This window comes from Hyposmocoma kahamanoa, unplaced genomic scaffold (assembly GCF_003589595.1).
Source record: "Hyposmocoma kahamanoa isolate Upper Pololo Valley unplaced genomic scaffold, ASM358959v1 160, whole genome shotgun sequence".
Taxonomy (NCBI): Eukaryota; Metazoa; Arthropoda; class Insecta; order Lepidoptera; family Cosmopterigidae; genus Hyposmocoma; species Hyposmocoma kahamanoa.
Genome location: NW_020653575.1, coordinates 8,007,860 through 8,034,019, shown reverse-complemented (window position 1 = coordinate 8,034,019; position 26,160 = coordinate 8,007,860). Strand labels below are relative to the sequence as shown.

The window sequence follows — 26,160 nt, the reverse complement described above, 5'->3', positions numbered from 1 at the left end:
GCAGTGGATACATACTTGGTGCGTATGAATAGAACGTTGCAAACCAAGTTTAATCGTGCAGATGTCGTACACCTTGATAACGCACCTTGTCGCTGTCCAATGTTACGGTGATAGTATTTTTGAATTAAACCGTTTTTGCTAGACGTAGCTGCTTTGTGATCGATGTCCTTTTTACTATTTTTATTTTACTGTTCGTGATGTCCTCTTTACCCTTTATCTTATAACTTTTCGGTGAACGAATTAGCATTTTCGTTCTATATTTATTTATGTAAAACTGTAGCATTATCATTGTTTTATTTTATTCTTTATACCTTTGGAAAATTGACGAGCTAAATACAAATTATAGTTACCTATATATGAGTGAATCAAATGCTATTTACAATGTCTATATTTAGCATACAATATAAACCGTTTAACATGAACAAAAAGCAGTTTATACAAAAAATTTACACTAAAACTACTGAGAAATTAATAAATAATAATAAAAACAAAAATAATAGACAAATATAGAAAAGTTACGGTAATTGCATTGCAAGTCGCATGATGTGTTAAAGCGACGTTAGGTCTTTGCCTTTGCTTGTGTCTATGTGTGTACAAAACAAATCAAATTCATATAAATATCATAATTATATGTATGCCATCGATACGATGTGAAGAAGATAGGGAAACCTCGTACAATGGTGCTCTAAATTATAACTATAACTTTGGTATAAGCTTACCATTATTTATAAGTATTTCTTTTATGATACCTAGTGACAGAACGACTAAATCGTGCCCCTGGTGGTAACCTACTTCATATCTAAATTAATATGAATATGATACTATAAAATAATGTGATCCTTTGGAATTCGTTCACTCCGCGCGCGAACTTCGCAATGAGGCGAAGAGAACAGTATCGATGCCTTACTTTCTCGTATTCAAACTCGTATCTTAAAACGAGTGATTATTCAGGAGATGGAGGAGACTTTCTATTTATATTAAATTTCTTGTCAAGGGCGGTAATTTCATGCGTTATTTTAAAAATAGGGAAAAGCTCGTGTCAATATGAAGGAAATGTAATGTGAAATCAGACTGAAAAATTTTGTATATACAATTCAGTTTTGCATTTCAGTAAGTTTGAGAAAGCAAGGCGACGATATGCTGATTACGCTGGCTCTAAAGACCGAGTGATTCAAGGTGGCAAAGTTGGAACGTGTGAGTTTTTAATATGCCCAATGTCTTAATATACTCGTATATAGTACTTGGTAGACAAATTTGTATTGATAGAACAATTTTATGAATATGTAACTATTATATTATTCTCATGAACATTTAATACAACAAAACAGGTTGAACCATTTTCAAATTAAGGCCAGTATATACTCTGCCCTTAATAATCTTTTAGATGACCCGTTGCCGACAGCAACTCGGTGATTTACCGTAAGTCATTGACGCAACTTGACCACTGAATAAAATTTTAATGAGGTTTCTAATCCCGTTCTCTTTCAGGGAAGTGAAACACGACGTCGTGTAATTAATTTGCCATTCGAAGCCTTTCAGGCAAAGCGCTTAGTCGACGGCTTTTTGCAAATTTACATACTTTTGTCCCTTTGTAGGATTACGAATTATTACATTACTTTTATTGGAAAACAATGTTATGATCGAATAGATTTTATTCCAATAAAACATTTGCTTTGGTATTTTCATTTCGCAATGTTGTATATAAAATTGATCATCTTATATGGAACAACACAAAGAAAAAATCCTTCGGTTTTTTTTTTATACACGACAGGCAGATGACTCCATTCCACCTGATACAATGGAACCTAGTGCAGTGTTGATACAATCACTGCATGCCTACAAGATGCCTCTTCACGCCTCGTTTGAAGGACCCCATATCGTAAGACGGAGGGAATATGTGCCCTGGAAAGGGAGGTCCATTTCTCAACTGTGCGATTGAGGAAGCTGCCACTAAATCTTTTAGCTCGCGGTGAAATACGGCTAGTTGTAAGATGGTGATTACGGAGGCCAGCACGCGTGCTTCGGAGCAGGAAAGGGGCGGGCGGGATGAGGTTGAACAGTTCTTCAGAGAGTTCGGTACATCCGACGGAAGGCGCTAAGTGAAAACTAACACGGTTATCACACATTATAATATAAAAGTAACGGGACTTACTCGCGTAGGATTTTAGTCGGAAGCGGTCCGACTAGTTTCGACCATAATCGATGGTCTTCTTCAGGGGGTGAGTGCAACGTTCGCGACCGCATCACGTCTGGCACTGCGCACTGCGGCTCTCTGGAGGCTGATACGTTGCGTCAGCGCGTCTTGGAACTCCTCTTCGCTACTGCTACCCGTAGGATTGTTGTCGGGAACAGTCCAGCAAACAGAGCTCACCACATCGACGTTAGTGGTAACGATGAAGAAGACCATCGATTATGGTCGAAATTAGTAATAAAATACTACGCGAGTAAGTCCCGTTACTTTTATATTATAAGGCGCTAAGTAATGCAACGTATATACGCAGATGTAGAGGTTCAAGGTGTGATGAGACCTCTTTATCGCTAATGGCTCTCGCGGGCTTAGTATGCTTCTTGCAGATCACTGCATGGGGTTTAAACGGTTCTTTGTCGTTAGCGCTACCTGTGAGGAACTTATGAAACTTTCTTCATTTACCCAGATACCTTAATACCTTTACATGATATTTAAACAATAGGCACAGCTTTTCTACATGCATCATTTATCATCATCATCAATCTAGTATATATCCCAATGTGGAAATAGGCCTCCTTTTGGTTTTAGGCCACCAGGTAGCAGAAGAACTCCTTGTGAAAGAGTTCGTAGGGAAGTACTGCCACCTTACCTATTTCTACTGCCAAGCAGTAACGTTAGCATTACTGCGTTCCGGTTTTGAAGGGTTAAGGGTGCTGGTGAAATTACAGGCACATGGGACTTGTCGACTTATGTCTCAAGGTGACGGGCGCAGTGGCAGTGACCCTCATATCTTTGCGATTTAAAGCTCTGAGTGGCACTGCAACTGTTGTGGCATATGTAGCTTACCATCAGAAGCACGATTTGTTCGTACCGTCACTTGATATTATAAAAAAAGTTACAAACTGAGATCAAATAATCATAAAAATCATACGCCAGACAACCACAACAAATGCCGGATCTGAAACTAGAGACTTAATTCAGTCTGGGGCACTTCCCAGAACACATAGGCTAGAACCATCTTAGAAAATTTCATTTCCCAATATGTTCCTATCGGGAATCGAATCCGGAAGCTCCTGCAGCGCCCACATTGTAAACCGTTGGGCCACTGATGTCGTCATTAGAAAATATCATTGGTTTCGTCTCTTCTATTATGATCGTCATTTTTTTTAATATCTGACGAATTTTTGTTTCCAACAACATCTTTTGTTATTTCAAATTTTGATAGTATCTCTTACACTGAATCGTGTTTTGGTAATCAAAATCCCCAACGTAATTTCTACCTTTTCTGAACCATTTTCTCAATGGGCAATACATAAAAGCCTAAATGCTTCCCCTGAGGGCATATAAACGCATAATAAAGATTAACTGACTCAACGCAAGGCAACGACCGTATTACTAACGTGCTGGTCTACTAACGTGGTGTCTTCGTTCAAACAATTTCATACATTTTCATTGATATAGAAACAATTCGAAATTTGTGGAGCATAAAAACAGTCTGTCTGAAAGTCTATCGCGCGATAGTTATTTTCAAACTCTGGACAAGGTTTTTGATATACCTATGAAACTTATATAACCATTTGCATTTTTTTTCCTTTTTATTTCCTGTCCAATGCCCTCTATGTATTTTCTCGATTTTTATTTTTTCTTCGGCAAATTTTTTTTTATGCACACATTCATAGCCCGCAAACTCAGTATCGCGGGTGCCATGGACACACACATAGACAACCACAAATTATGCTCAAACTCACGAGAGAAATAAATGTAAACCATACAAATATTTCTCCTGGCCCGAAAATCGAACCCGGGACCTCTGCGTGACAGTCCAGCATGACAACCGTTCGGCTACGGAGACAGTAAACAAACAGTTTATTCGTGAATTCATTCCTCCCACCAAAATTAAAATATTTATGACACTAAATGTAAAATTAAAAGTATGGTAGGGTTAGAAAAATGTAAAGCGCAAAAAAATGCTGAATATATATGAAATCATACATTTTAAATAAAAATTTCCAGTAATTTCGTTTAAGTGGGACAATACCCAGTAAAGTAGATTCTGAACAAAAAAACGCCCATCGCAGTGATATTTGTAACACTCTCTTGAAGTAGAGCAAAGGAACAAAGTGAACTTACAAGTGAAAAGAAGATCCTCAGTTTCACCATTGTAACTTTTCCACAGTTTAGGTAATTATACATTTAATTATTTATGAACTAAAGTTGAGTCATGGAGCACGTAATTCTGACTATGAAAGATCAAACTTGGCAAAAGCTAATATTTCCTAGTTTGCGGTTAAGGGGGTAAGGACTGAAGGGTTAATATTTGACAAACAGGGCTTCATTCGGGGTCTGTGCAGCCTTACATTACAGCGACTTGATTAATTAGCTACTGTAAATGCGACTGTTAGATACTATGTTGTAATTAGTACATGTATATACTTGTCCTATCCTACCTATCTACGGTGAACAAATATGGTCCTTGACTAAGGTTCAGAAGTCCAACCAACAGCATTTTATGTGTTAAAAAGACGGCTCGTGTACGAAACCACGCAGCGTTCCAAACCTCATTATAGCTGACATTGAAAAAAAGCCATGTTAAAATGGAACTGGGTTGGCCTTATCTATGGTATGCACCCTGAGAGGTAGGCATGTATTACTACTGAATGTGTGCCACAAGATGGCCGTCGGCGAGATTGGCCGAGACGGAGATGATGGGATGACGTAGACTCGTTTTTGAATGACTAACCGAAGATTGCTGTAGATAAAGAGAGTTGAAAGTCCGAGGGAATTACCTTTTTCATCATTTATATATATATCATTTATTTCGTATTATCAATATCACCATGTTACAATTAAAAATACAATATCAAGGAATAATATGGTCGTCACTAACGCAAACAATAATAATTAATATAAAATTAAGTAGTATAACTACTGCTTCTTTAAATAATAGGGGTTAAAGTATGAAATTGCCGATTTGTACTGAAAATCTAAATTGTTTATTTTTTAAATTTTTAACAAATTTATTTAATCAAAATAGTTGCCATTATTATCTATACATTGCTGCCATCTAATGGGATGGTTATTAATGCCTTTGCGACAGAACTCCGACGATCTAGACTGCACAAACTGTGTGAAAGCATTTTGTACTGCCTCCTGGGAAGAAAACTTCTTGTCACGTAGATAATTGTCCAAATCACGAAAAAAATGGTAGTCCGTTGGAGCAAGGTCTGGTGAATACGGAGGATGACGAATGGTTTCTAACTGCAGTTCCTGAAGGGTCAAAATGGTTTCTCGTGCTGTGTGAGGTCTCGCGTTGTCGTGGAGCAATAATGGTGAAGATCGATTCATGAGTCGGGGCTGTTTTACTGCTAGTTTTGTCAACATGGTTCGGAGTTCGGCACAATAGACATCTGCCGTTATTGCTTGACCAGATCGGAGAAAACTATAGTGAATAACACCATGCTGAGACCACCAAACAGTTACCATTACCTTTTTATTGGTAAGTTTTGCTTTAGGACACTGTTGTGGCATTTGATCTGGGGTCAGCCATTGCATTTTTCTTTTCCGGTTATCATAAAGAATCCACTTTTCATCACATGTTACAATTCGATTCAATATTCCTTCATTTCTGTACCGGTTCAACAAGGCAACACAAGTTTCAACACGCGTTTCTTTCTGCAGATCAGTCAAATCATGAGGCACCCATTTTTCGTATTTTTTTATTTTATTGATTTGACGCAAGTGAGTCAATATTGTGGGTAAGGTAACGTTAAACCATGCCGCTAATTCCTGGGTAGTTTGACTAGGATCGGCTTCCACTATCTCTCTTAATTCATCGTTATTCACCTGTGTGGGCGGTCTTCCTCGTGTCTCGTTCTTTAAGTCGAAATTTCCATCACGAAAGCGTTTAAACCAAAATCGCACGGTGCGTTCATTAGTAGACCCCTCTCCAAACGCAGCATTGATATTGCGGGCTGTTTCTGCCGCGTTAGTTCCGCGTCGGAACTCGTATTCAAAAATCACTCGAATTTTCGCAGTATCCATCTTTCTTGTCTAAATTGAATAACAAAAACAATTGAAAGTCGATATTCAAATGTTTCAAATTTAAAAAAAAAAATCACAGAAACCATTTGAAAAAAGTTTCATTCGAAAACCTCAAACCATGAAGATTCTATGAAAATTCAAAGAACCTATTGCAATAAAACGGCAATTTCATACTTTAACCCCTAATACAACGAAGTCAAGTAAAACAAAATTACAATTGTAATTGACACTGTAGAATTCATTACCCAATAACCCTTTATTTATAATAACAGAATTATACATTACACGTAATTTTGAACGTTTATATTAATGAACATAACCGCTAATGTTGCTTGAGAAGCAGAGACTATAAATAAACACGACACCTCTCCGGTGGCGGCACGTGAGCCATGCGGCGGGCGGGTGTTTGAAACCACTGCGCACCCACTCGCCGGCGCTGCTGAAATATTAAACACAACAGCACAATGTATCACAAGTGACGACTGCTTTTCGACTACATTTCAACTGATGTTTTGCTGTAGCGATGCCATCGGCTCATATGCCCACTTAGAACAGGGTTCTCAACTTAGGAGTTTTGTGAAACTACTTGTTGTGTGTATAACGCATGTGTACGCATGCAGTCTTTTTTTTTGTATCGAACGTTTTATCGGTTTTAATTGTACGAACCTAATACAGACAAGAATATTCACAGCATATTCATACATATTCATGTTCCAAACTGTTCCAAACAAAACCCTATCAATATCGGTGATAGTGTTTTGTTATTGTGTTGAATTTTGTCAAAGTGTATCAGTACCGTAGTACCGTGGACAGACGTAACAGTCTATACCTATTGGGAATGAGCTAGACAGGTAGATAGTATTGAGTGTTTACCAATGATATTTATGCATAGTTGGCCCCTGGCAAAATCGCCATTAGTTGCACTACGTTCCGCTTACTATTCGTAATTATTATAGGTATTAATAAAAAAGAAAAGCAAATTTAGACAAGAAAAGTAATACGGTCGAGTTGTTGTAATTATGGATGTTATGTTTGTACTTTTCCTTGCGGAAATACTTTAGACCATACAGCCTAGTCTTTTTTATATTTTTTAAATTTGTATATGGTAACTATTTATTCATATTATCCCTACTCTGTTGTTGTGTAGTCAGAACTCTCTGTTGCTTATTAACCTACGACATTGAAGTGTTGTGTCACGAAATACAGCGTGTTTAACGCCGCATCTAGTACATATATATCGTTGACCTAACCTAATTATTTTGATTATTATTTTTTCTTTACTTGTTTATTATTTAAATGCATCACCACCGTTTTTTGTAGTAATTAGTGGTGTTGGTTGGTGACACAATCATTATATATATACTGTAAAAAAACTGTTATACGTTTTAATTGTATCTACTGTTTGTTGAACAGTTGGTTCTCAATAGAGAAGTCGACGGTTCGAATTCGTATGACAACATGTACTTATGACTTAACTTTAACTGCCTCTGTGGCCGAACGGTTACCATGCCGGACTGCCACGCAGAGGTCCCAGGTTCGATTCCCGGGCCGGGAGAAATATTTGTATGGCCTACATTTATTTCTCTCGTGAGTTTGGATGTAATTTGTGGTTGTCTATGTGTGTTCATGGCACCCGCGACACAGGGTTTCCCTAGTGTGGGGCTATGTTGAGTGTGTGCGTTATTATTATTATTATTATTATTATTACTTTACTTTCCAACTTACGTACATTTGTGAATATTTAGTAGCAATATTTTTTTCTAATGGTGAAAGATAACTTACTGCATTGCGCCAGTGTGGTGGACTAATCCAAACCCTCTCTTTAGAGGGGACCCGTGCCCATTAGTAAGACCTATAATGAGTTTGCCGTGATAATTATTAAATCTACTCGATCTTATAAATACATTTGGCTGTCATAATCAGGAATAAAAAAAAATGTAATCATAAGAATTATGTGGACGTAAAAACAGTCACGCACCAAAAAGTTAAAAATAATCTATTTAACAAAACAATTTACGTGATTTAGGGAAATGTTTATGAAGGAGAGAGTGCCAGTCAAAAACCAAATTATGATACCTATCAAAAAGGCAGTGGCATATAATATGTAGACAACATGTCACGTAACATGTCCACTGGTGGACATAGGATTCCCTCAAAAGACAACCACAATGACGTAAGATTCCCATTACATTTCTATGAATATGCGATGGGTATGGGAAAATAGATGGAAAGAGAAAGAGAATAAGACCAAGCATGGCGTACAGTGAACTAATAAAGAAGAACATCAAATGAGGAGCTATAAAGAAGTCAAGGAGCTAGCTATGAACCGTGAGGAGTGGAGGAGGCTACACCTACTAGAATTAAATAAAATGTCTTAAATAAAATATTGATAGGTACCAAGATTCGTATTTTAACAATTGAATTATCAAATGCTTTTTAGAAAATACGAACTCGACTAAACATTTCTTCTTCCATGGCTGGCCGGCAAAGTTAGTTGGCAACGACTACGTACGGGATCCATTGTGTGTGCTTAGAGAGACAAAGGCCCGGCGAAGGTGCCGCGGCGCGCCGGCCACCGCCCCTCTGCTGGCACCGCCGTTGTTCACACGGATATTTACATGGGTTAATTAAGGCCCTTCACTTACATACGTTTAAGGCAGAAACACAATGCACTCTAAAAACACAACCACATTTATCTTACGGTACTTACATACTGAAGGAATGACACTTCAATTTCCCATGGATGAGCAGTGTTGCAGAGTGGGAAAAAGGATCCTTCCCATTTGAAACCACGGTTCGAATCTCTGAAGCGGCATAATTTATGACTTTCATTTCTTAGTTACGTACTTACATTTTTTTGCGATACCATTATGGGATGAATAAAGCGCGCGCCTGGTGGTAAGCGACACGCCTATCTATGACAATTGCAATTTCACTCAAAGCTTTTCATGCGCCCGTCACCCTGAGACATAAGCTGACAAGGCCCATTGCCTGCAATTTCACCAGCACCTTTACCCTTCAAGACCGGAACGCAATAATACTCTCATTGATGGTAGATATGTAAGCTGGCAGTACTTCCCTGGACAAAATCTTTCACAAGGAGCTCTTCTGCTGAAGTAATGCTGCCGTACCTTTTGCCGCCAAGACTAATGTGAATATGAGTACAAATCTGGCGAAAGCGCCGCAAGCGCCTGTTTGCCAAAGGCTATGCTGCACACGTGTATTCGCGCAGCAGTCACGCGCAACGTCGCGATTGCATTGCGCGTGCAGCGCTTTCGCGGGCATTCACCAGATCTGTACGCACTCTGAGCATCAGAGCGTAGCGGCTTTGAAGTGTAGGGGTGTTGGTGCAACTACAGGCACTTGGGACTTGTCGACTTATTTCTTAAGTAACCCAATTAATTTGTAAATAACTATTTACAAAGTAAAGCGTTTTTCTCTATCTCACATCTTTTTTTATTCACTAAAAGAATACTTTTTAGCAAATAGTGCTTAAAAACGAATTACCAAATATATAATTTGTAAAACAATGTCAAATAGCCAACCATAAGTGTATCAGGAATGAGACCATGGAAAAGGAGTTACTAATAATTATTGTTGATATTGCCTAAAATCTTTTAAGTTTTTTGTTATTAATAATTCCTAATTTTATTTAAATAAAGTATATGTTTTATTAAAGTAATGACATAGTGCCTTCAGAATGTTGCAGTGTCCGCACGGGGTGTTACATGTAAAGTACCGTTAGTATAAGAACACCAGCTAAATAGCCACGTAACTTGCAAATAAAGAATATGTATATGAATAAGTCTTTGCGATTTAAAATTCTGAGTGACACTGTAACTGTCACGGGTAGACGTGTCGCTCACTTGGTATCATAAAAGAAACCTACAAATATCCGATCTGCTCTTAAAGGTTCTAAAGTCGAGTGATTTCGTTTGTAAAGATCAGAACCAAAGTAAACTTCAATTGAAACTCGCAAGGGCTACGCTCAAAATGTTCAAAGGCTGTAAAACGAGTGTATTTTACTGTACACACGTCTTTCCAATCCAATCACATTATGTTTTACGAAATCCTTGTCCATTGCGCTTTACAAAACTCGAGTTTCTTTTACTTGTGTTTCCACACAAAACACTGTTTACCTTCTTTTAAAATTATAATCGATACGAGATGGGCAGTAGATTTATAGCCCAAGCAACCCGCCCGGGAAAACGTTTTAACACGGTTTTAACCCATTTCTTGCCAAAATCGTGGGCAGAAACGATGAATACGAAATTTGGTATAATTCCATTATTATTACAAATTTCGATGTAAAAAAATATTTTTCACACAACACTCAGCTTGCAATCCTGTGGATTCTTTAATAAATATCATTAAATTTGGACATTATAAAAAACCGACCTCAATAGGTCGTGGAATTACATCTGTTTGCCAAGTTTTATTGAAATCGGTTAACGGAATCGCGCGAAATCGGATTCATCCCCAAGTTGGCGTTTAGTTTTAGAGGTGGAATATTTTCATAAAATTTAACTGGGACCAATACTGACTTACGACTACAGTCGAATTGAGAACCTTCTCCTTATTTTGAAGTCGGTTAAAAACAAAACATTTATTTGTAAATAGTTTTTGCCCACGAATTCGAGCGTTTCGAGGTCTTAACCCAACTAAACCCGGGCGCTTGTGCATCTCTAGATACCAAGTTTAAACTCACCAAAATAACATTTTGACTCTATATATGTAAAGGCTGGACTCTTTAGCTATCAATTTGATATGTCACCGTCATTGACTTTACTTTAATTATATGGACGTCGGGTCCGCGCTAAAAAGTGTCCGAACTTAAAGGGCGTTAAAATCGTATACAGAGCGTCATTCACGCTTTAGTCTTCGTTTGTTCGACTGACAGCGAAGCAAGCAAAATTAGACAGTACTGCGATGACATTACAATTTAAATTTAACGTTTTAGCTTTTTCATATTCCTTTACATGTCACTACGTTTAAATAGGTTGACTTGGGACATTTTTTCGTGGTTTTTGTATTAGACCCGTCGTCCATTTATTTGTAAGTCAATGGTCACCGTATACTATAATAATAGTTTATTTTCTCAACACGAGGAAATAAATATACACTTATTTTATCATAGACTAACAATTTTAAAAGTTGTATCCCTTGTGAGAGACTAGAGACCGTACTGGGCAACCAAACCTGTATTATAGCTCACCAGGCCCTCACCGTCTTAGAGTAGTCGTAACTCAAAAATCGTAAAAGAAAAAAGCAATGTACTGTTGAGCAATACACATTATAAATACTATCAATTATGCTAAAAACGTACGTGTAATAATAATAATAATAATAATAATAATAAATAGTTTAAAATAAATACGAAAATAATAATAATAATAATAATAATAATAATAATAATAATAATAATAATTTATTTAAGATCATTGATCCACTTCGTTAGGAACAATCAAAAACTTAGGACTATGTTAGTAAATTACACTTAATAAAATAATCAAAATAGAAACACTTAAAAATAAATAATATAAATTAACAATAGGTATGCGGAATTAGAATTCATGTCACCAGCCCTTCTTGGTGACATGATTCTGGTCCAATGGCACAATATCGGATACGCTACATCCTCCTATATGGTGTTCAGAAGGCTATTACTGCTGCCACGCATCCTGCTCATGGTCGACGAAATGCGTTTCCGTACAACTGAAACTGCCTCCGTAAACATGCCGGACGCACTACAGAACGGGGGCAGCCGCAACAGCATTCTAAAGGTGTTATTATACTGGACCTTCAGGGCATTGAAGGATTTCTGCGTATAATTAACCCACAGGTCGCAGGTGTACAGTGTCTGGCAGAAGGCCTTAAAAGAGTTAAATTGACCTCATTCGTACACCGTGCAAACCCGCGAGCCAACATATTGCACCTTACCGTCAATGTCCTGCGCTCCCTATCCAGCTCTAAGTTATCTGTGAGCGCATCAGTCACCCAGTGACCCAGGTATTTAAACTGCTTCACTTGCTTGAGAGGAGCGCCATCTAGTGTAACAGGTGGAACAGTGTTATACGTTTTCGTGCTCACTTTTCTTGGCATTATACCTGAGTCCATGGGCCACCGCATATTGCTCACAGATTTTCAACAACCTCCTCAAGGCACCGACTGAGGGGCTCAACAGCACCATATCATCAGCATAACTAATATTAATTAAATTTTTATTGAATTGATATTCAATTATTTTTTGTGAAATTACTCCACTAGTTTGTTATAATTATTAATACAAAGATCGAACACAAAGAAAAAATTCCTTCGATCCGGTCGGATTCGAACCGACCGTTCGATTTGAGTGTTCGATCTTTGTATTAATAATTATAACAAACTAGTGGAGTAATTTCACAAAAAAAAATTTAATATCAATTCAATAAAAATTTAATTAATACATAGCGACATCTCTCGCCATGACTGGTAGCTGTAAAGGTACTAACTGGGTGATATATCTGTCATAGATTTCTCATAGATGGCGCTACGAATAAAAAGTCGTTGAAAGACCAAGTACAAAGACACGACACAAGCACATAGAAAAATTCGTGAGGTCCGTTGGTTTGTTCCGTGGCTTAGTTGGTAAAGCGTCTGGCACGGTATGCAAGAAGACGTCGGTTCGAATCCGACCGGATCGAAAGAATTTTTTCTGAGTGTTCGATCTTTGTATTAATAATTATATCAAATATGGCAGTGTTCATAGAAGGTATCGAAACGTATTATAATTCCAAAATTACACGAGTTCAAAAACCTTTCTATAAATAAACATCTATTATTATGTAAAGCCGTAACCTAATCCTAAGAAAAACTTTGTATACCTTGAAGTATAATAAATATTCATCTCATGACTAAGATGCCTACACTAAGTTGGAAAAGAGCTGATAATTTTTATACCACACCACCTTGATTAAGGTGGAGAGAAAGAGGCTCCGCGGTCAATCACCTAGCCGATGGAGTGACCAAGTGACCGCCCTCACTGGCCTCCCTATAACAACTGCCCTGAGAGAGGCCGAAGACAGAACCAGATGGAAGAAAATCGTCCACAAAGTCTCGAAAACCTTTCGGGGATACGACCTTCAACAATAAAGATAACGATTGATTAAATAGGCCTACAAAATAGTAGTAGCTCCCAAATGTAAGGACTGGTATAACAGATGCGACCCACATATAGACAGACATACAGACAAAGCCTTAAAACCCCTCATTTTTCGTTAGGGATAAAAATATTTTATATTATAATTTCATGTTAAAGTTTTTCTTTGAAACGAACTCTCCCTCGGCTTGCATTTACAAAGCTCTCAAAGAACCTTCTCGCGATGTTCATTTTCTTTGAAGTTGTTTTAAGGTTGGTCTTAGGCGAAGTGTAAGCGGAGCACTGAATGCCCGGCTTAATGGCTGTGCGATTGTACGATAATTTATAAGAAGGACCTGGTCTAGGGAATTCCGTGTATTATTAGTGTCAGAGCAACGGCATTCATTCCGGAGCACTATCTAAAGCATCATCGTTGGGCCACCGAGGTCGATACTATTTGTACGAAAAACAAATTTTGAGTATAAATTTTTTTTTAAAAAGTTTCATGACCAAGAATCAATTATGAATTCCCCAGCAGGGGAATAAAAAAAACTTCTTTATTTATTTTTCAACAAACTTATAAGCTTTTATTTAATATAAAATCACGTTATGTTATCGAGTTTTCGTTATGCAATAATACTACAGAAATATTATACACACGTTAGCATTTCTTTTTATACGATAGTATATAAATTTTGATCGACGAAAGGAGCAACGAGTTGTACAATATCTCGTCTTGGCTCTTAAAACACGACTGAAGATTCCCGAGAGGGGTGTAACCACCCCACGAAACCACTGCTAAGACCTGGTCAACATTTAAATCATTTACTGGATAAAATTTACTATCAATTTGCGTACCTAATTTTTTATATATATTATGTGATTCATTTTACTTTTTATTTAAAAGTGAAATAATTACACCGAAAATAATATGTTACTTTTTTTTATAACATCGAGTGACGGCACGAACAAGTCGTGCGACAGATAGTTAGAGCTACACGCCTGTCCATAACAGTTGTAGTGCCACTCAGAGCTTTAAATCGCAAAGATTTTAGGGACACTGTGGCAAGCATTTTTGTATGCATGCCATCGATACGACGAGAAGAAGACTTCAGCTACTGTCACAGTTTATGACATAACGTAACCGTTCGGCCACGGGGGCAATTATAATAAATTGACGATGATTTAAAAACATTTAGTAGCAGAAGAGCTCGTTGTGAAAGAGGTCGTTCAAGGAAGTAACAATAATAATAACGCACCACCACCACCACATTGTTTAATATCAGTTATCCACATAAAACAGAACTCTAGTTATTATGAATTTCATCTCAAAGCAATCATAATCGCTTATCAATTGCAATCGCAGAATTGCGTAGACCGGAGTGGTTAAATCGGGACACAATCGACGACATCTTATTATCCCCCTTTCTTTTGCGCAGTTGGATTTTGAATAACGCCTCGAGAATTGAATTTAATAATGGTTTCTTTTTTGCTGCTGATGGTTTTAAATTGTGATTTCGTCCAAGTTTTATAGGATTTTGACTTTTGATATTTCTCTAAATTTACGAACACATATCGGTGGTTCTTTCTTGGCGGTATTTGTGTTGAGGTTCTATACCCATACATGATAGATTTATACAGACCGCTTAGTTTTGTTTATAGCTATACGATGACAAGCATTATTTTTCTATTTTGTTTCTCCATCGTCTAACCACTTACGCGATGCGCTCCTCCTACCGCAAAATGGCGATTTGGTTTCGCAAAATAGAAAAGAATTCAGTTTAAATACAAGTTATTATAAATAAAAATTATTATTCTGCATTGCTAAATAAATACCCTCCGTACTACCAACAAAAACATCTCAAATAAAATGCAGTAATACACCGCAAATCCTGCACTTAAAAAGCACTAATGAAATTTTTGGTGTACTTGGATAAATATGATAATATTCCGTTTGAGTGGTTCTAACGTTTACCATGAAATTACTCCTTAAAGTATAGTTTATAAACATTTATATTCAGTGTAAACTTAAAAAACCCTACTTACGCTATGTTTTCAATAAATAAACACCGAAATCGACAGCCCAAACAATAACACACACGATTGTCGTGTCGTATTTTTGAAGTTGTTTATTTTTTTTAAATGACAGACCCAGGCATTAAAAACTTTATAGTTTGCTAGAGTAGTTACCGAAATAGCAATTAATATTAGTTCTTTTACCTGTTATAACTTCGATATCCGATAAATCGGTATAAAATCATCACCTCTAGGTATGGTATGCGTCTGTGGCTGCATGTATCGCGTGAGCGGCTAAATATGTGGTTGTTCAATTTCGGAATTATCGGAATTTAAAGGCTAATATAATGGATTGTTACATAGATGTCGATTGGACCGGAGATATCGTCGACCGTAAGTCTACTACTGGTTTTGTGATTCGATTATTTGGTAACGCTGTGTACTGGAAGTCAAAGAAACAAATTGTTGAGACAAAGACTTCCACGTTTGCTGAATATATAGCGTTGTTATAAGCTGTAACTGAAATAACTTGTTACGTAGTATACTTGGTGATGTTTTTATAGCATTCGATGCTCCTGTAAGCATTTATGAAGATAATTCTGGTGCTGTAGCTATTGCTAGGTATGGTAATTTCACGACGAACTCGAAGCATATTGAATTCCATTATGTTCATGAGAATGTTAAGAATGGAACTATTGATATTGTTAAAGTTAATTCGGAAGATAATGTTGCAGACAGTCTCACTAAATCGTTAGGAAATATTACATTCTTTAAATTCTGGCAAATGTTAAATATAACTTGATTTGATATGCCATATTTGTAGTGTTGTTAATTTTATATTGTTGATTACTGTTGTCGTATAAATCTAAGGAGGCGTGTTGAGGTTCTGTACTCATAGATCATTGATTTATAGTGGCCGCTTAGTTTTGTTTATAGCTGTACGATGACAAGCATTGTTTTTCTATTTTGTTTCTCCATCGTCTAAATATGTGGTTGTTCAATTTCTGTTCTGGTGAATATATATTATTATAACTGATATCTATCGTCTTCTTCGAAATTCCAAACAATTTGTATAAAATTTAAAAAATTTCAAGTAAGTAATAAAACCTATTAATAGTTTATTTAACTATGTAATGTTGCTATATTTTTTTAACAGCATACCTTGTTGCCTATTCATTTATCGAATTGAAATAAAAAATTAAACTCTGTTCAAAAGAAACATTGTTAATTGCACCGGAAGTATGTGACAAAACCTTGAGCAAATCACCGGTGAAAGACGCGGGGGTGAGTTGACCTGCGGGGTGGGTCATTTTACTATCGCCGGAACTGGGCAAGCAAGGTCAAGGCCGCCACCCTGCTTCGGAGGCTTTATTGTGTGGTACAAATAGAAAACTTTAGGCACAGCGAACTAGATAAAACATTGTAAAGCGGATCATATACATTACGCAGTGAAACACTTTCACGTCTACCTTAGACGAACTTAAATTATCTTTTCGAAGTTAAACGACTTCTAACGTAGAACCGACTTGCAACTATTGTTATTCGGATAGTTGTTGGGCAGTTCAGTTAAAGAAGACGCAGTATAAGAGGCAATTACCTCAAAGTGTAAGTAAAGTAAGTTGACGACTTAAAAAAACATAATACACGTACATAAGACACATCTGACTATAACAGTATCAGAGACACAAGTTGACAAGTCTCAAGAAACCGAAACGCAGAAATGCTAACATTACTGCTTAGCTGCTGAAATAGGTAAAGTGGCAGTACTTCCCTGGACGAACTATTTCACAAGAAGCTCTACTGCTACTATATCGAATAGAGGAGGTCGTCTCAAGCCTCTTGTTCTTGAGGAGCCAAGTTCGCTTAAGCTTAAAACTCGGTAGTTACACAAAGCTGATGTTATCGGGGGTCGGCAGGGCAGATTAGATAAGACCATGCGAGTCAGGCAGCGATCACTATCATGGGAACAAGGGCACCAAATGATACTTTCACGTACCGGGCCGAGAAGGAAAGTTATACTAACGAGTTGAAGAAAATATATGTCTGATACCGATTAAGAATTTAATTATTTAAACAATAGAGGCTAAAGGGTTGCCAGTGTTTTGTAACTAGGCGTTATCATTGAACTGATTTTTTTTATATTATCACAAACACTAGAGGTTCTTATCAGCGTTATCATTAAGTCATAGATTTAATAATAAGCTTTAATAAGCTACAAATGATTAAAAAGAGTAACTAACTGTATTAAATCTGAATACAGAGAGTCGCAAGCATGCTTCCGGGAACTCTCGGTTCTGGAAATACCGGGAAATCCAGGTACTGGCGAGGTGCAGTCAATCCCGTCACTGCGATTATAGATTTGCGGTACTTCCGGTTGTAGCAAGGACCTACCTACCGAGCTATGAGTAACATAGCACACGTTACTATCATTACAATGCTTCTTTTAAACTCATTACTTAACTACAATGTGATTTTACGATATTATATTATGTTAAATTTAATAGCAATTATCTCTAAAATACATATTTTGCATAAAAACCTTTAGGTTGATTAGAGAATGAAGATTTTCTTTATTATTTACGGTATTGTTATTATGTAAATTATTAAATTGATACGTATAGGCCGGAAAAAATATACTTACAGGTCACAGGTTAAGCTTTTCAAGAAGTCGCTTAACATCAGGTGAGATTGTGGCCAAGCGTGTGTCTATTATATATTAAAAAAAAAAAAAGTACCGAGATTACCGGGAGTACCGGTACTGAATTCAGCCCAGCACTAGGAATCAAAATCTTAGGAACCGGACCAGTTCTGCAAGCCCTAGTCTCAAGGCTTAAACGTACAATCTGTATTTACAATTCCTAACCTTCAGCCATGGCTGAAGTTCTCGTAACTTTTACCAGATTGGCTAAATTGAATAACCATACAGCGGTACTTTGCTTTGTGACAGAAGCAATTCAACATTTCCAGTTCATAAGCGCGAGCCCAACGACGCGACGCCCCGTGCGTAGGTGGCTACCGTCTTCAACTCTCGCGTCAAAACGTCAAGAATGGAAAAACGAATTTGCCATTACCGCTGACTTACACTTTTGTTAAGTACTAAGATTTTACGTCATAAAGAATTACTGAAGGCGAGTCACTGGAGGGGAAGCGGGAATAACTGTTTCGCTAGACCAAATGGCTCAGGTTGCTATTAAATAACGTTCTTACAAAAAATATACGATACACTTAAGGAATGTGTCAATTTGTTACATGATAGGATGTAATTTATCCAATAATATAAAAACTCGAAAACTGCAAAATTTTGATCTTCAACTGCAGCCCTATAGTTATTACATTCACATTCATCCCAAAATTTGCAAATTGCTCGCCGGCTTAATGACACGCCGCGGCGCCTGCTGCCCCGACAGTCGCCATCGGGCGCTTGCCAACATCGAATCTATGTCTGTCGCCGTCTGTTCTTATTTTATTCATATTAATACTGAGCACGCGGGTTGTGGGACACGAGGGACGACTCCCCACAACCCATCTTCTAAAATCTAGGCTCGCGTCAAAATACTTACTCGCTTGAACACCCAGTTATGCATTATCCCAATGAAACTAAGCCAATCTGTTCGTAATCTTATTCAATGGCTTCGGCTCTGATGTAGCATAACGAACGGCAGTGCGGGCGGGGACTCAAAATTGATTATTACAAAATATTTCCCTTGGGGTTCCTTTGTACAATTGATATTCGCCACGTCCACGAAACTTACGCACGCGTATACCATTTCGACAATCACTTCACATCGTTCGGTACGGAGTGATGTATAAATAAGTTACTTAATATTTGGAACGATATTTTTGGGTACCGGCACTTTTTTCTAAGATCATTATTGTTTCTTAATTTTATTTTACATTGCATATATTAAGAATATAAAACTTTTTTTTTAGTTTATATACATATCTAAAAAAATATAATATGGAAGAGCGGAGCTTCTAACACAAATAATGATTACTTACAAGTAACCCCAACGCCGGTTGCTATAATTATTTCACCCAGTAATTTATTTACTGTTTCATTTTTTTATTAAAATATATTTTTTCAAACAACAACTCTTCGGGTTCTTTACAGGTCTCATGGTCACTAATCATTCTCAAAGTTGTAAACTGCTGCGGAAATTAATAATTTTCCGTAGTGACATAATTAAACTCGAAGGCAAAGGCGGGAAGCAAAACAATTTACCGTGTTTAAACTTCACTCTGAAGTTTTATCGAAATTAGTTCCCACTGCAGCGGAAACAAAAAGGAGCAATCTAGAACCAGCGCTGTAACAAATAAACCACAACGGGGAAAGCTATAATAATGACGTTGCGATGACGACGATTCACTGCGGGCGAGAGACTTTGAAAAAGATAAAAAAAAAACAGTTTTAAATATAGCAAAGCGTTAATTTACCGAAATTTGCAGATTGAACATGTATTCAATCCATAATCAACAAGAAGTGACATCATTTCAAATAACTGTTCCCAGGGTACACTGGTGATGTTGATGTTAATTTCTTTGACTAAGTTGGAGTAAACTGTGATAATACATACGCTAGTAAATTGCGAAATTCTGCTAAAAAGGAAACACATCTTCAACAAGCTAGAAGCAAGCTTTCAAGCACCAGTGGATGACCAATGCGAAACCAAGATTCTCTCTTATCGCGATCCCTACGGCGGGAATATATCGACCCGATGGCAGGAGATAGCGTTGACCAGTTTGAAGAACGGTTACACACGGAGACTTGAAGCAGTGACGCAAAGCGATGCACGTTTTAAATTAATTAACTAATTTATTTATTTAATGTCACTCTTAAATTTGCAAACAATTAACAATTAACTTTTGCATCGATGCCATTGCCTATAAATCGCAAGTGTATCGACACAATCGCGCGTTCGGAACGCTCGTTTTCATCACTACTAAATGTCGCCATGTATAACCACACTACGGCAATTTCAAAAACACAATGTTAAAATTTTCCCTGAAATTTTGAAGATTTTTTATAAAAAAGTTCGGAAATAAAAAACCGAATGATGGAAAGTGACGATGAGGTCCACGATGGAGAATGCACTCCTAAATAAATTTAAGGTTATCTATTATTTTCGATATATTTACTATTACATAGTCCTATGTAGAAATTAACAAAATGCAAATGTCATACAGTTTCCCTGCAAATTTGCTGTGTACCGGATAAATCACTATGGTAATAAAGGCAGCTCTAAAAGGCTTCACGAGAGTAGCTGGCGATTGCACTCCGAGCGGGCGAGAAGCTGGCAGCATTGTGATAAATTAATCCTATTACCGCCCCCTCGCAGCTTGTTTCTCGCCAACAGAGCCATTCGTGTAACAATTATTAGCATCCAGACACATCTGTTGATCCTCAGTTCTATGTAGAGTTTGTAAGTACATTAAACAACAGTCTAGTATAATCCGCTGTGCGAAAATTGGGACTACCTCTAGCAGGTTTTAAAAAAATGAACAGCGAATCCGTCTTGTCATAGCTATATCCCACGTTACAAAATTTCCCCTACTAAGAATTTTACGCATTGTTAGAATAGAATATATATTATGTTGTTAGTGTATATCATCATTAATTCATTGATACATCCCACTGCTCGGTATAGGTCTCTTCTCAGGCCAGGGAAGGCCATAGTACATAAATTCCGAAAAAGTCAGTGGTGCGAATTCGAGTTCAGATCCACGGTCTCTGTTTGAGAGGTGGTAGGTCAAATCATAATGCTTCCACGCAATAACAACACAAACAAGTAACGTAAATATCACAAGAGGTCTTTTTATGGAAGTGGCGAAGGGGAGATATTAAAAACACCTTCCAATATAACTAATTTAAATAATAATATGATATTTTATTCTACTTTTGTAGGATAAATAAATTACAAAAGTTTGTTTGCAAAACGTGAAGTAAATGTTTTAGGTTACAAAATTAGTAAGCCTTCGTCACAGAAGGATCATCCCACGTGTATTATAATTTATTTAACCAAAACTATTCTCGCAAAGTTCATTTTTAAATAAACATTACGCATTACGCACAACAAATTTGAATTAGACCCTTATCCACGCAGTTGCAAAATACTAATCATTCCCAGGACTATATTACTAACATTATAAACCACAACTACTGTTGTTGTTCCATGATTTTTAATTACATTCTTCTTTCGTACAAAAATAAAAATATGTTTCTACACCTGTATTTTAATCTGTCAAAATCAAAATTTTATTGTCTATGGTACTCAAATTATCAAAAAGAGAACGTCGTATTTTTGTTAATTAAAATAACAATGATATGACGCTACTCAACATCTCAAACAAAATGTAGAGCTACATTACGGTGTAAATGGCAAAGCGTCGGAACTTGTCTCGTCATATCTCAACGGTAGAATTCAGAAAGTAGACATAAATGGAGTGACTTCTTTGGGTTCTCCGGTAAAAATGGGTGTTCCGCAGGGCTCAATACCTGGACCTTTCTTATTTCTGATTTATATTAATGATCTGCCATTCTTTATTAAGGACCATTGCGAAATAGTATTGTTTGCTGATGACACATCCTTGATTTTTAAAACAGACAGACATGACATTAACTATGACCATATTAATGATACCCTCTCTAAGGTAGTTTATTGGTTTAATGCTAACAATTTATTGCTTAATGCCAAGAAGACAAAATGTGTTAAATTTGAATTACCTAACGTACAATAGACTAGTCCAAGCATAGAAATAAACGGAGAAAAGTTAGACCTTGTTAATAAAGCAGTCTTCTTGGGAGTGACCTTAGATAGTAAACTTCAATGGTTTCCACATATATCTTCCCTGGCCAGCAGATTAAGCTCCGCTGCATACGCAGTCCGCAGAATACGTGAGCTTACAGATGTTAGTACTGCTAGACTAGTTTACTTTAGTTACTTCCATAGTATAATGTCCTACGGGATTCTCATGTGGGGTAAAGCGGCAGATATTCAAACTATATTTGTATTACATAAACGAGCAATTCGTTCTATGTACCGTCTAGGCTCTCGGGTTTCTCTCAGAGAAAAGTTTAAGGATACTGGTATCATGACTGTGGCATCACAGTACATTTACTCAAATATTTTATATGCCCGTAAAAATATACATAATTTCAATAAGAAAGAAGATATCCATAATATTAACCTTAGAGCTAAGTCCAAACTCATGGTACCACGATTTCGTTTAACCAAGGTAAACAACTCTTTTATGGGGAACTGTATACGTTTTCACAATAAGATTCCGGAGCATATTACGTTTATCATTTCCTAAGTTTAAAAACTACATTAAAAATATTTTGATCGAAAAGTCATATTACGAAATTGAAGACTACGTGTTAGATAAAGATGTATGGAAAGACGACATGGCTCCAGAATCCACACAAATTTGATTCAAAGTGTATTCCATCGCATTTAAGTTTATTTGAAAAGAGCAATCCCTAGAGTTTCTTGCTCGTTCTTCTCAAGGAAGTCAGCGTAGTGAACGAGCAGTAGCTTAATATAATGTAATGTAAATGTGACGTTTTCAAGTGTAAATTTATTTTACCTATGGAATAAATGATCTTTGACTTTGACTTTGACCTTTTTTACCTGCCTCCTAATTGGTTAAATTGCCCTAAAGTCTTGCAACCGGGCTATAAACCTTTTTTAAAAAAAAGATTGGTTAAAATATAAGCTGTGCTTGGGCACTTCTATTCTCTTTTGTTTTTTTCGATTGTAGCGTTTGTTTGGCTTTCTTTCGAGTTTGTTGTCATGGATTGTTAACAAAATACACATTAAACATTGTTTGTTTCGTTATTTTATTTACTCGTAGAAAAAATATTGTATGCAATGATTACATAATTAGGTCTTAAAATCTCATGTCAATTACTTAGGCCACGAGGCTTCAACTTTAAGAACCCTTATTAGGCAACGAATGCATAAAAAAAAGTTCGCTCTAAACGGTGATAGCTCTGTGCGGTGACAAAAGAAAGATTCAAAACGCAGGAACGGTGGGTGTGGTCGGGGACGCTTGCACGCTTTACCTACCAAACACAAATTGTCAGATAGTACAACAAAAGCCTAAGTTTGTTGTTGGTAAATTTACACTTTGTTATAAGTCATGGTACAATAGTTGTTGTTTATGACGTTAGGAATATAGTCTCGAAATGCTGCTAGTATTTTACATAAATAAACCTGTATAAAGATGAAGCATACAGAAAGTGATTTTCCGACCTAGTGAGTAAATGTTGTTGTTTTGCTAACCTAATATAAAAGTTTAGAAAGGAGTTGCTTGCGTCTGGAATAACATATGAATACTTTATCTTCGTAGAAAAATGTATAAGTGAAGAAAGGGCGTTTGTCTATGTGTTTGTTTGTCGTAGTCATTGACTTACAAATAAAAGGACGACGGGTCTAATACAAAAACCACGAAAAAAATGTCCCAAGTCAACCTATTTAAACGTAGTGACATGTAAAGGAATATGAAAAAGCTAAAACGTTGAATTTAAATTGTAATGTCATCGCAGTACTGTCTAATTTTGCTTGCTTCGCTGTCAGGCGAACAAACGGAGACTAAAGCGCGAATGACGCTCTGTATACGATTTTAACGCCCTATAAGTTCGGACACTTTTTAGTGCGGACCCGACGTCCATATAATTGTAAGTCAATGGTCGTAGTGTATATCGTAGCTCCCAAACTGAAAAACTGGTCTCAAAGTGGTGTTTTCATTTGAAGGCTAATTTAGTTGGGATGATGATGAGGGATAATTCGTAGCTACGTTGATGAACATTTGCTAAATTTTAAGATCGCCATATCGTCATCTTTGTATTAATAAATATAACAAACTAGTGGAGTATTATACAAAAAGTTATTGAATTTTTTTCGATACAAATTTAAACACAGTTAATAGCGACATCTCTAGCCAGGGCTTGGTAGCTATAAAGTTACCTAACTGAGTGACGAAATACTTTCATAGATTTCTCATAGACAGCATTAAGGCTAAAAAGTCGTTGAAAAACCAAATACAAAGATGCAACAACAAGCACGTAGCAAGAGAAGAGTATAAGAGATTAGTGAGGTCCACTGGTTCGTTCTGTGGCTTAGTTGGCATAGCGTCTGGCACGGTTTGCTAGAAGACGTCGGTTCGAATCCGGCCGGATCGCTCTATGTATTAACAATTGTAACTAGTGGAGCAATTTGACAAAAAAATATTGAATTTTAATTGTATACAAACGATGCAAACGCGATGCAGTAGCTAATTGTCTACCTTTACACACAAGCGCGACGTTAAGCTGCGATGCAAATGCGCGACTGCATCGATGCAATCGCCTATAGAACGCGCGCTTGCATCACTGCTGAAAGTGTGCAACCACTCTTAGGGTCGTATTCTAGAACTCTACTCAATGCTCAAGTCAGGATTTGAACAGACTTGAGTGTGATTTCAAGCACTGGAAATACGACCCTAATGGCAAGGACTTGAGTATGATTTTCAGTGCTCACTGCAATACTCAAGTCCTGACTTGAGTATTGAGTAGAGTACTGGAATACGACCCTTTGAGCTCATCAAGTTACACATTGACGAATCTTGTTCCTTGGCACTGGAGGAGATATTCGAACAAAAGTGTGCAGCTTGATGTGCTGGTGACTCTACACTGTTTGAAACTCTTTAATTAATAAATACATGAGCGTGAAATTGTTGCTTTGAGGATGTATTTTTTATCCAACCTATGAAAGCAATAGAGAAATAGAGAGGCAGGGGGGTTTGACCTCGCCGAAGCTCTTCAACCTGTACGTAAACGAGCTGATCGTTGGACTCAGCAGTAAGCCTGTCGGATGTCGTATCGACGGCATCAGCGTAAATAACATCAGTTATGCCGACTATATAGTGCTGCTGGATCCAACGGCGGGTACAAGTACTCACGGGCTTGTATACAATTGTGTCAAGAGTGAGTTTATGATCTTTGGGATCCCCGGTAGTGTGATGTCTTATGAACCTAAAATAAATCTAAATGAGGTGGCGCTAAAGAGGGTAAGCAGATTTAAATATCTAGGACATTACTTGGCGGAGGATCTTAGAGACCAAACTGACATTGATCGTGAACGCAGGGCGTTGGCTGCCAGATGTAATATGTTGGCACATAGATTCGCCCGCTGTAGTGAGGAAGCCAAAATAACTTTATTCAAGGCGTATTGTCAATTCTTCTACACAGGTGGTCTATGGGTTAACTATACGCATAAGGCACTCGGCGCCCTGCGCGTTCAATATAATAACGGTTTCAGTACGCTGTTGGGACTGCCGCGACATTGTAGCGCATCGTCGATGTTTGCTCAAGCGGGAGTAGACTACTTTTTTGCTGAGATGCGAAAAAAGACGGCGTCACTACTCTCTAGACTACGTTCTAGTCCTAGCAGCATCCTGAAAGCTCGATGCGCCGATGCTTCGTCATTTCGTCCAGGTTCTGGTGAGGTGATGGGATAATCGGCGGTGCCTCGAGCGTAATAATGTGTGTTTTTATGTTTTGTGTTTTGTCTCTGTGTTTACTAACTATAGTCATAAGTTTAAAAGTGTCTGTATTTTACTAACAAGTGTGCCTTGGATGCCAAATAAATGATTTATTAATTATTATTATTATTAATAAGAAAATATATATTTTCGGGTCAAAAACGTAAGAAGTTTTGAACGGTGGATGCAGTTTCATAACCGACGAGGACGCGACCCGGAGCCTTATCAAAACAATTTTATATGGGTGCAAATCATCCATCTCGCTGGAATTCCTTGT

At 37.2% G+C, this 26,160-nt stretch overlaps 1 protein-coding gene across 1 annotated transcript in view; it reads left to right on the top strand.

Annotated features, from left to right (window-relative positions):
- Positions 1–25,859, top strand: part of LOC113225482 — a 39,029-nt gene extending 13,170 nt beyond the window's left edge. The window contains exon 2 of the mRNA XM_026457802.1: positions 25,121–25,859. Within this exon, the coding sequence (XP_026313587.1) occupies positions 25,121–25,859 (739 nt within the window). The remainder of the gene's footprint in view (positions 1–25,120) is intronic.
- Positions 25,860–26,160: the final 301 nt, after the last annotated feature.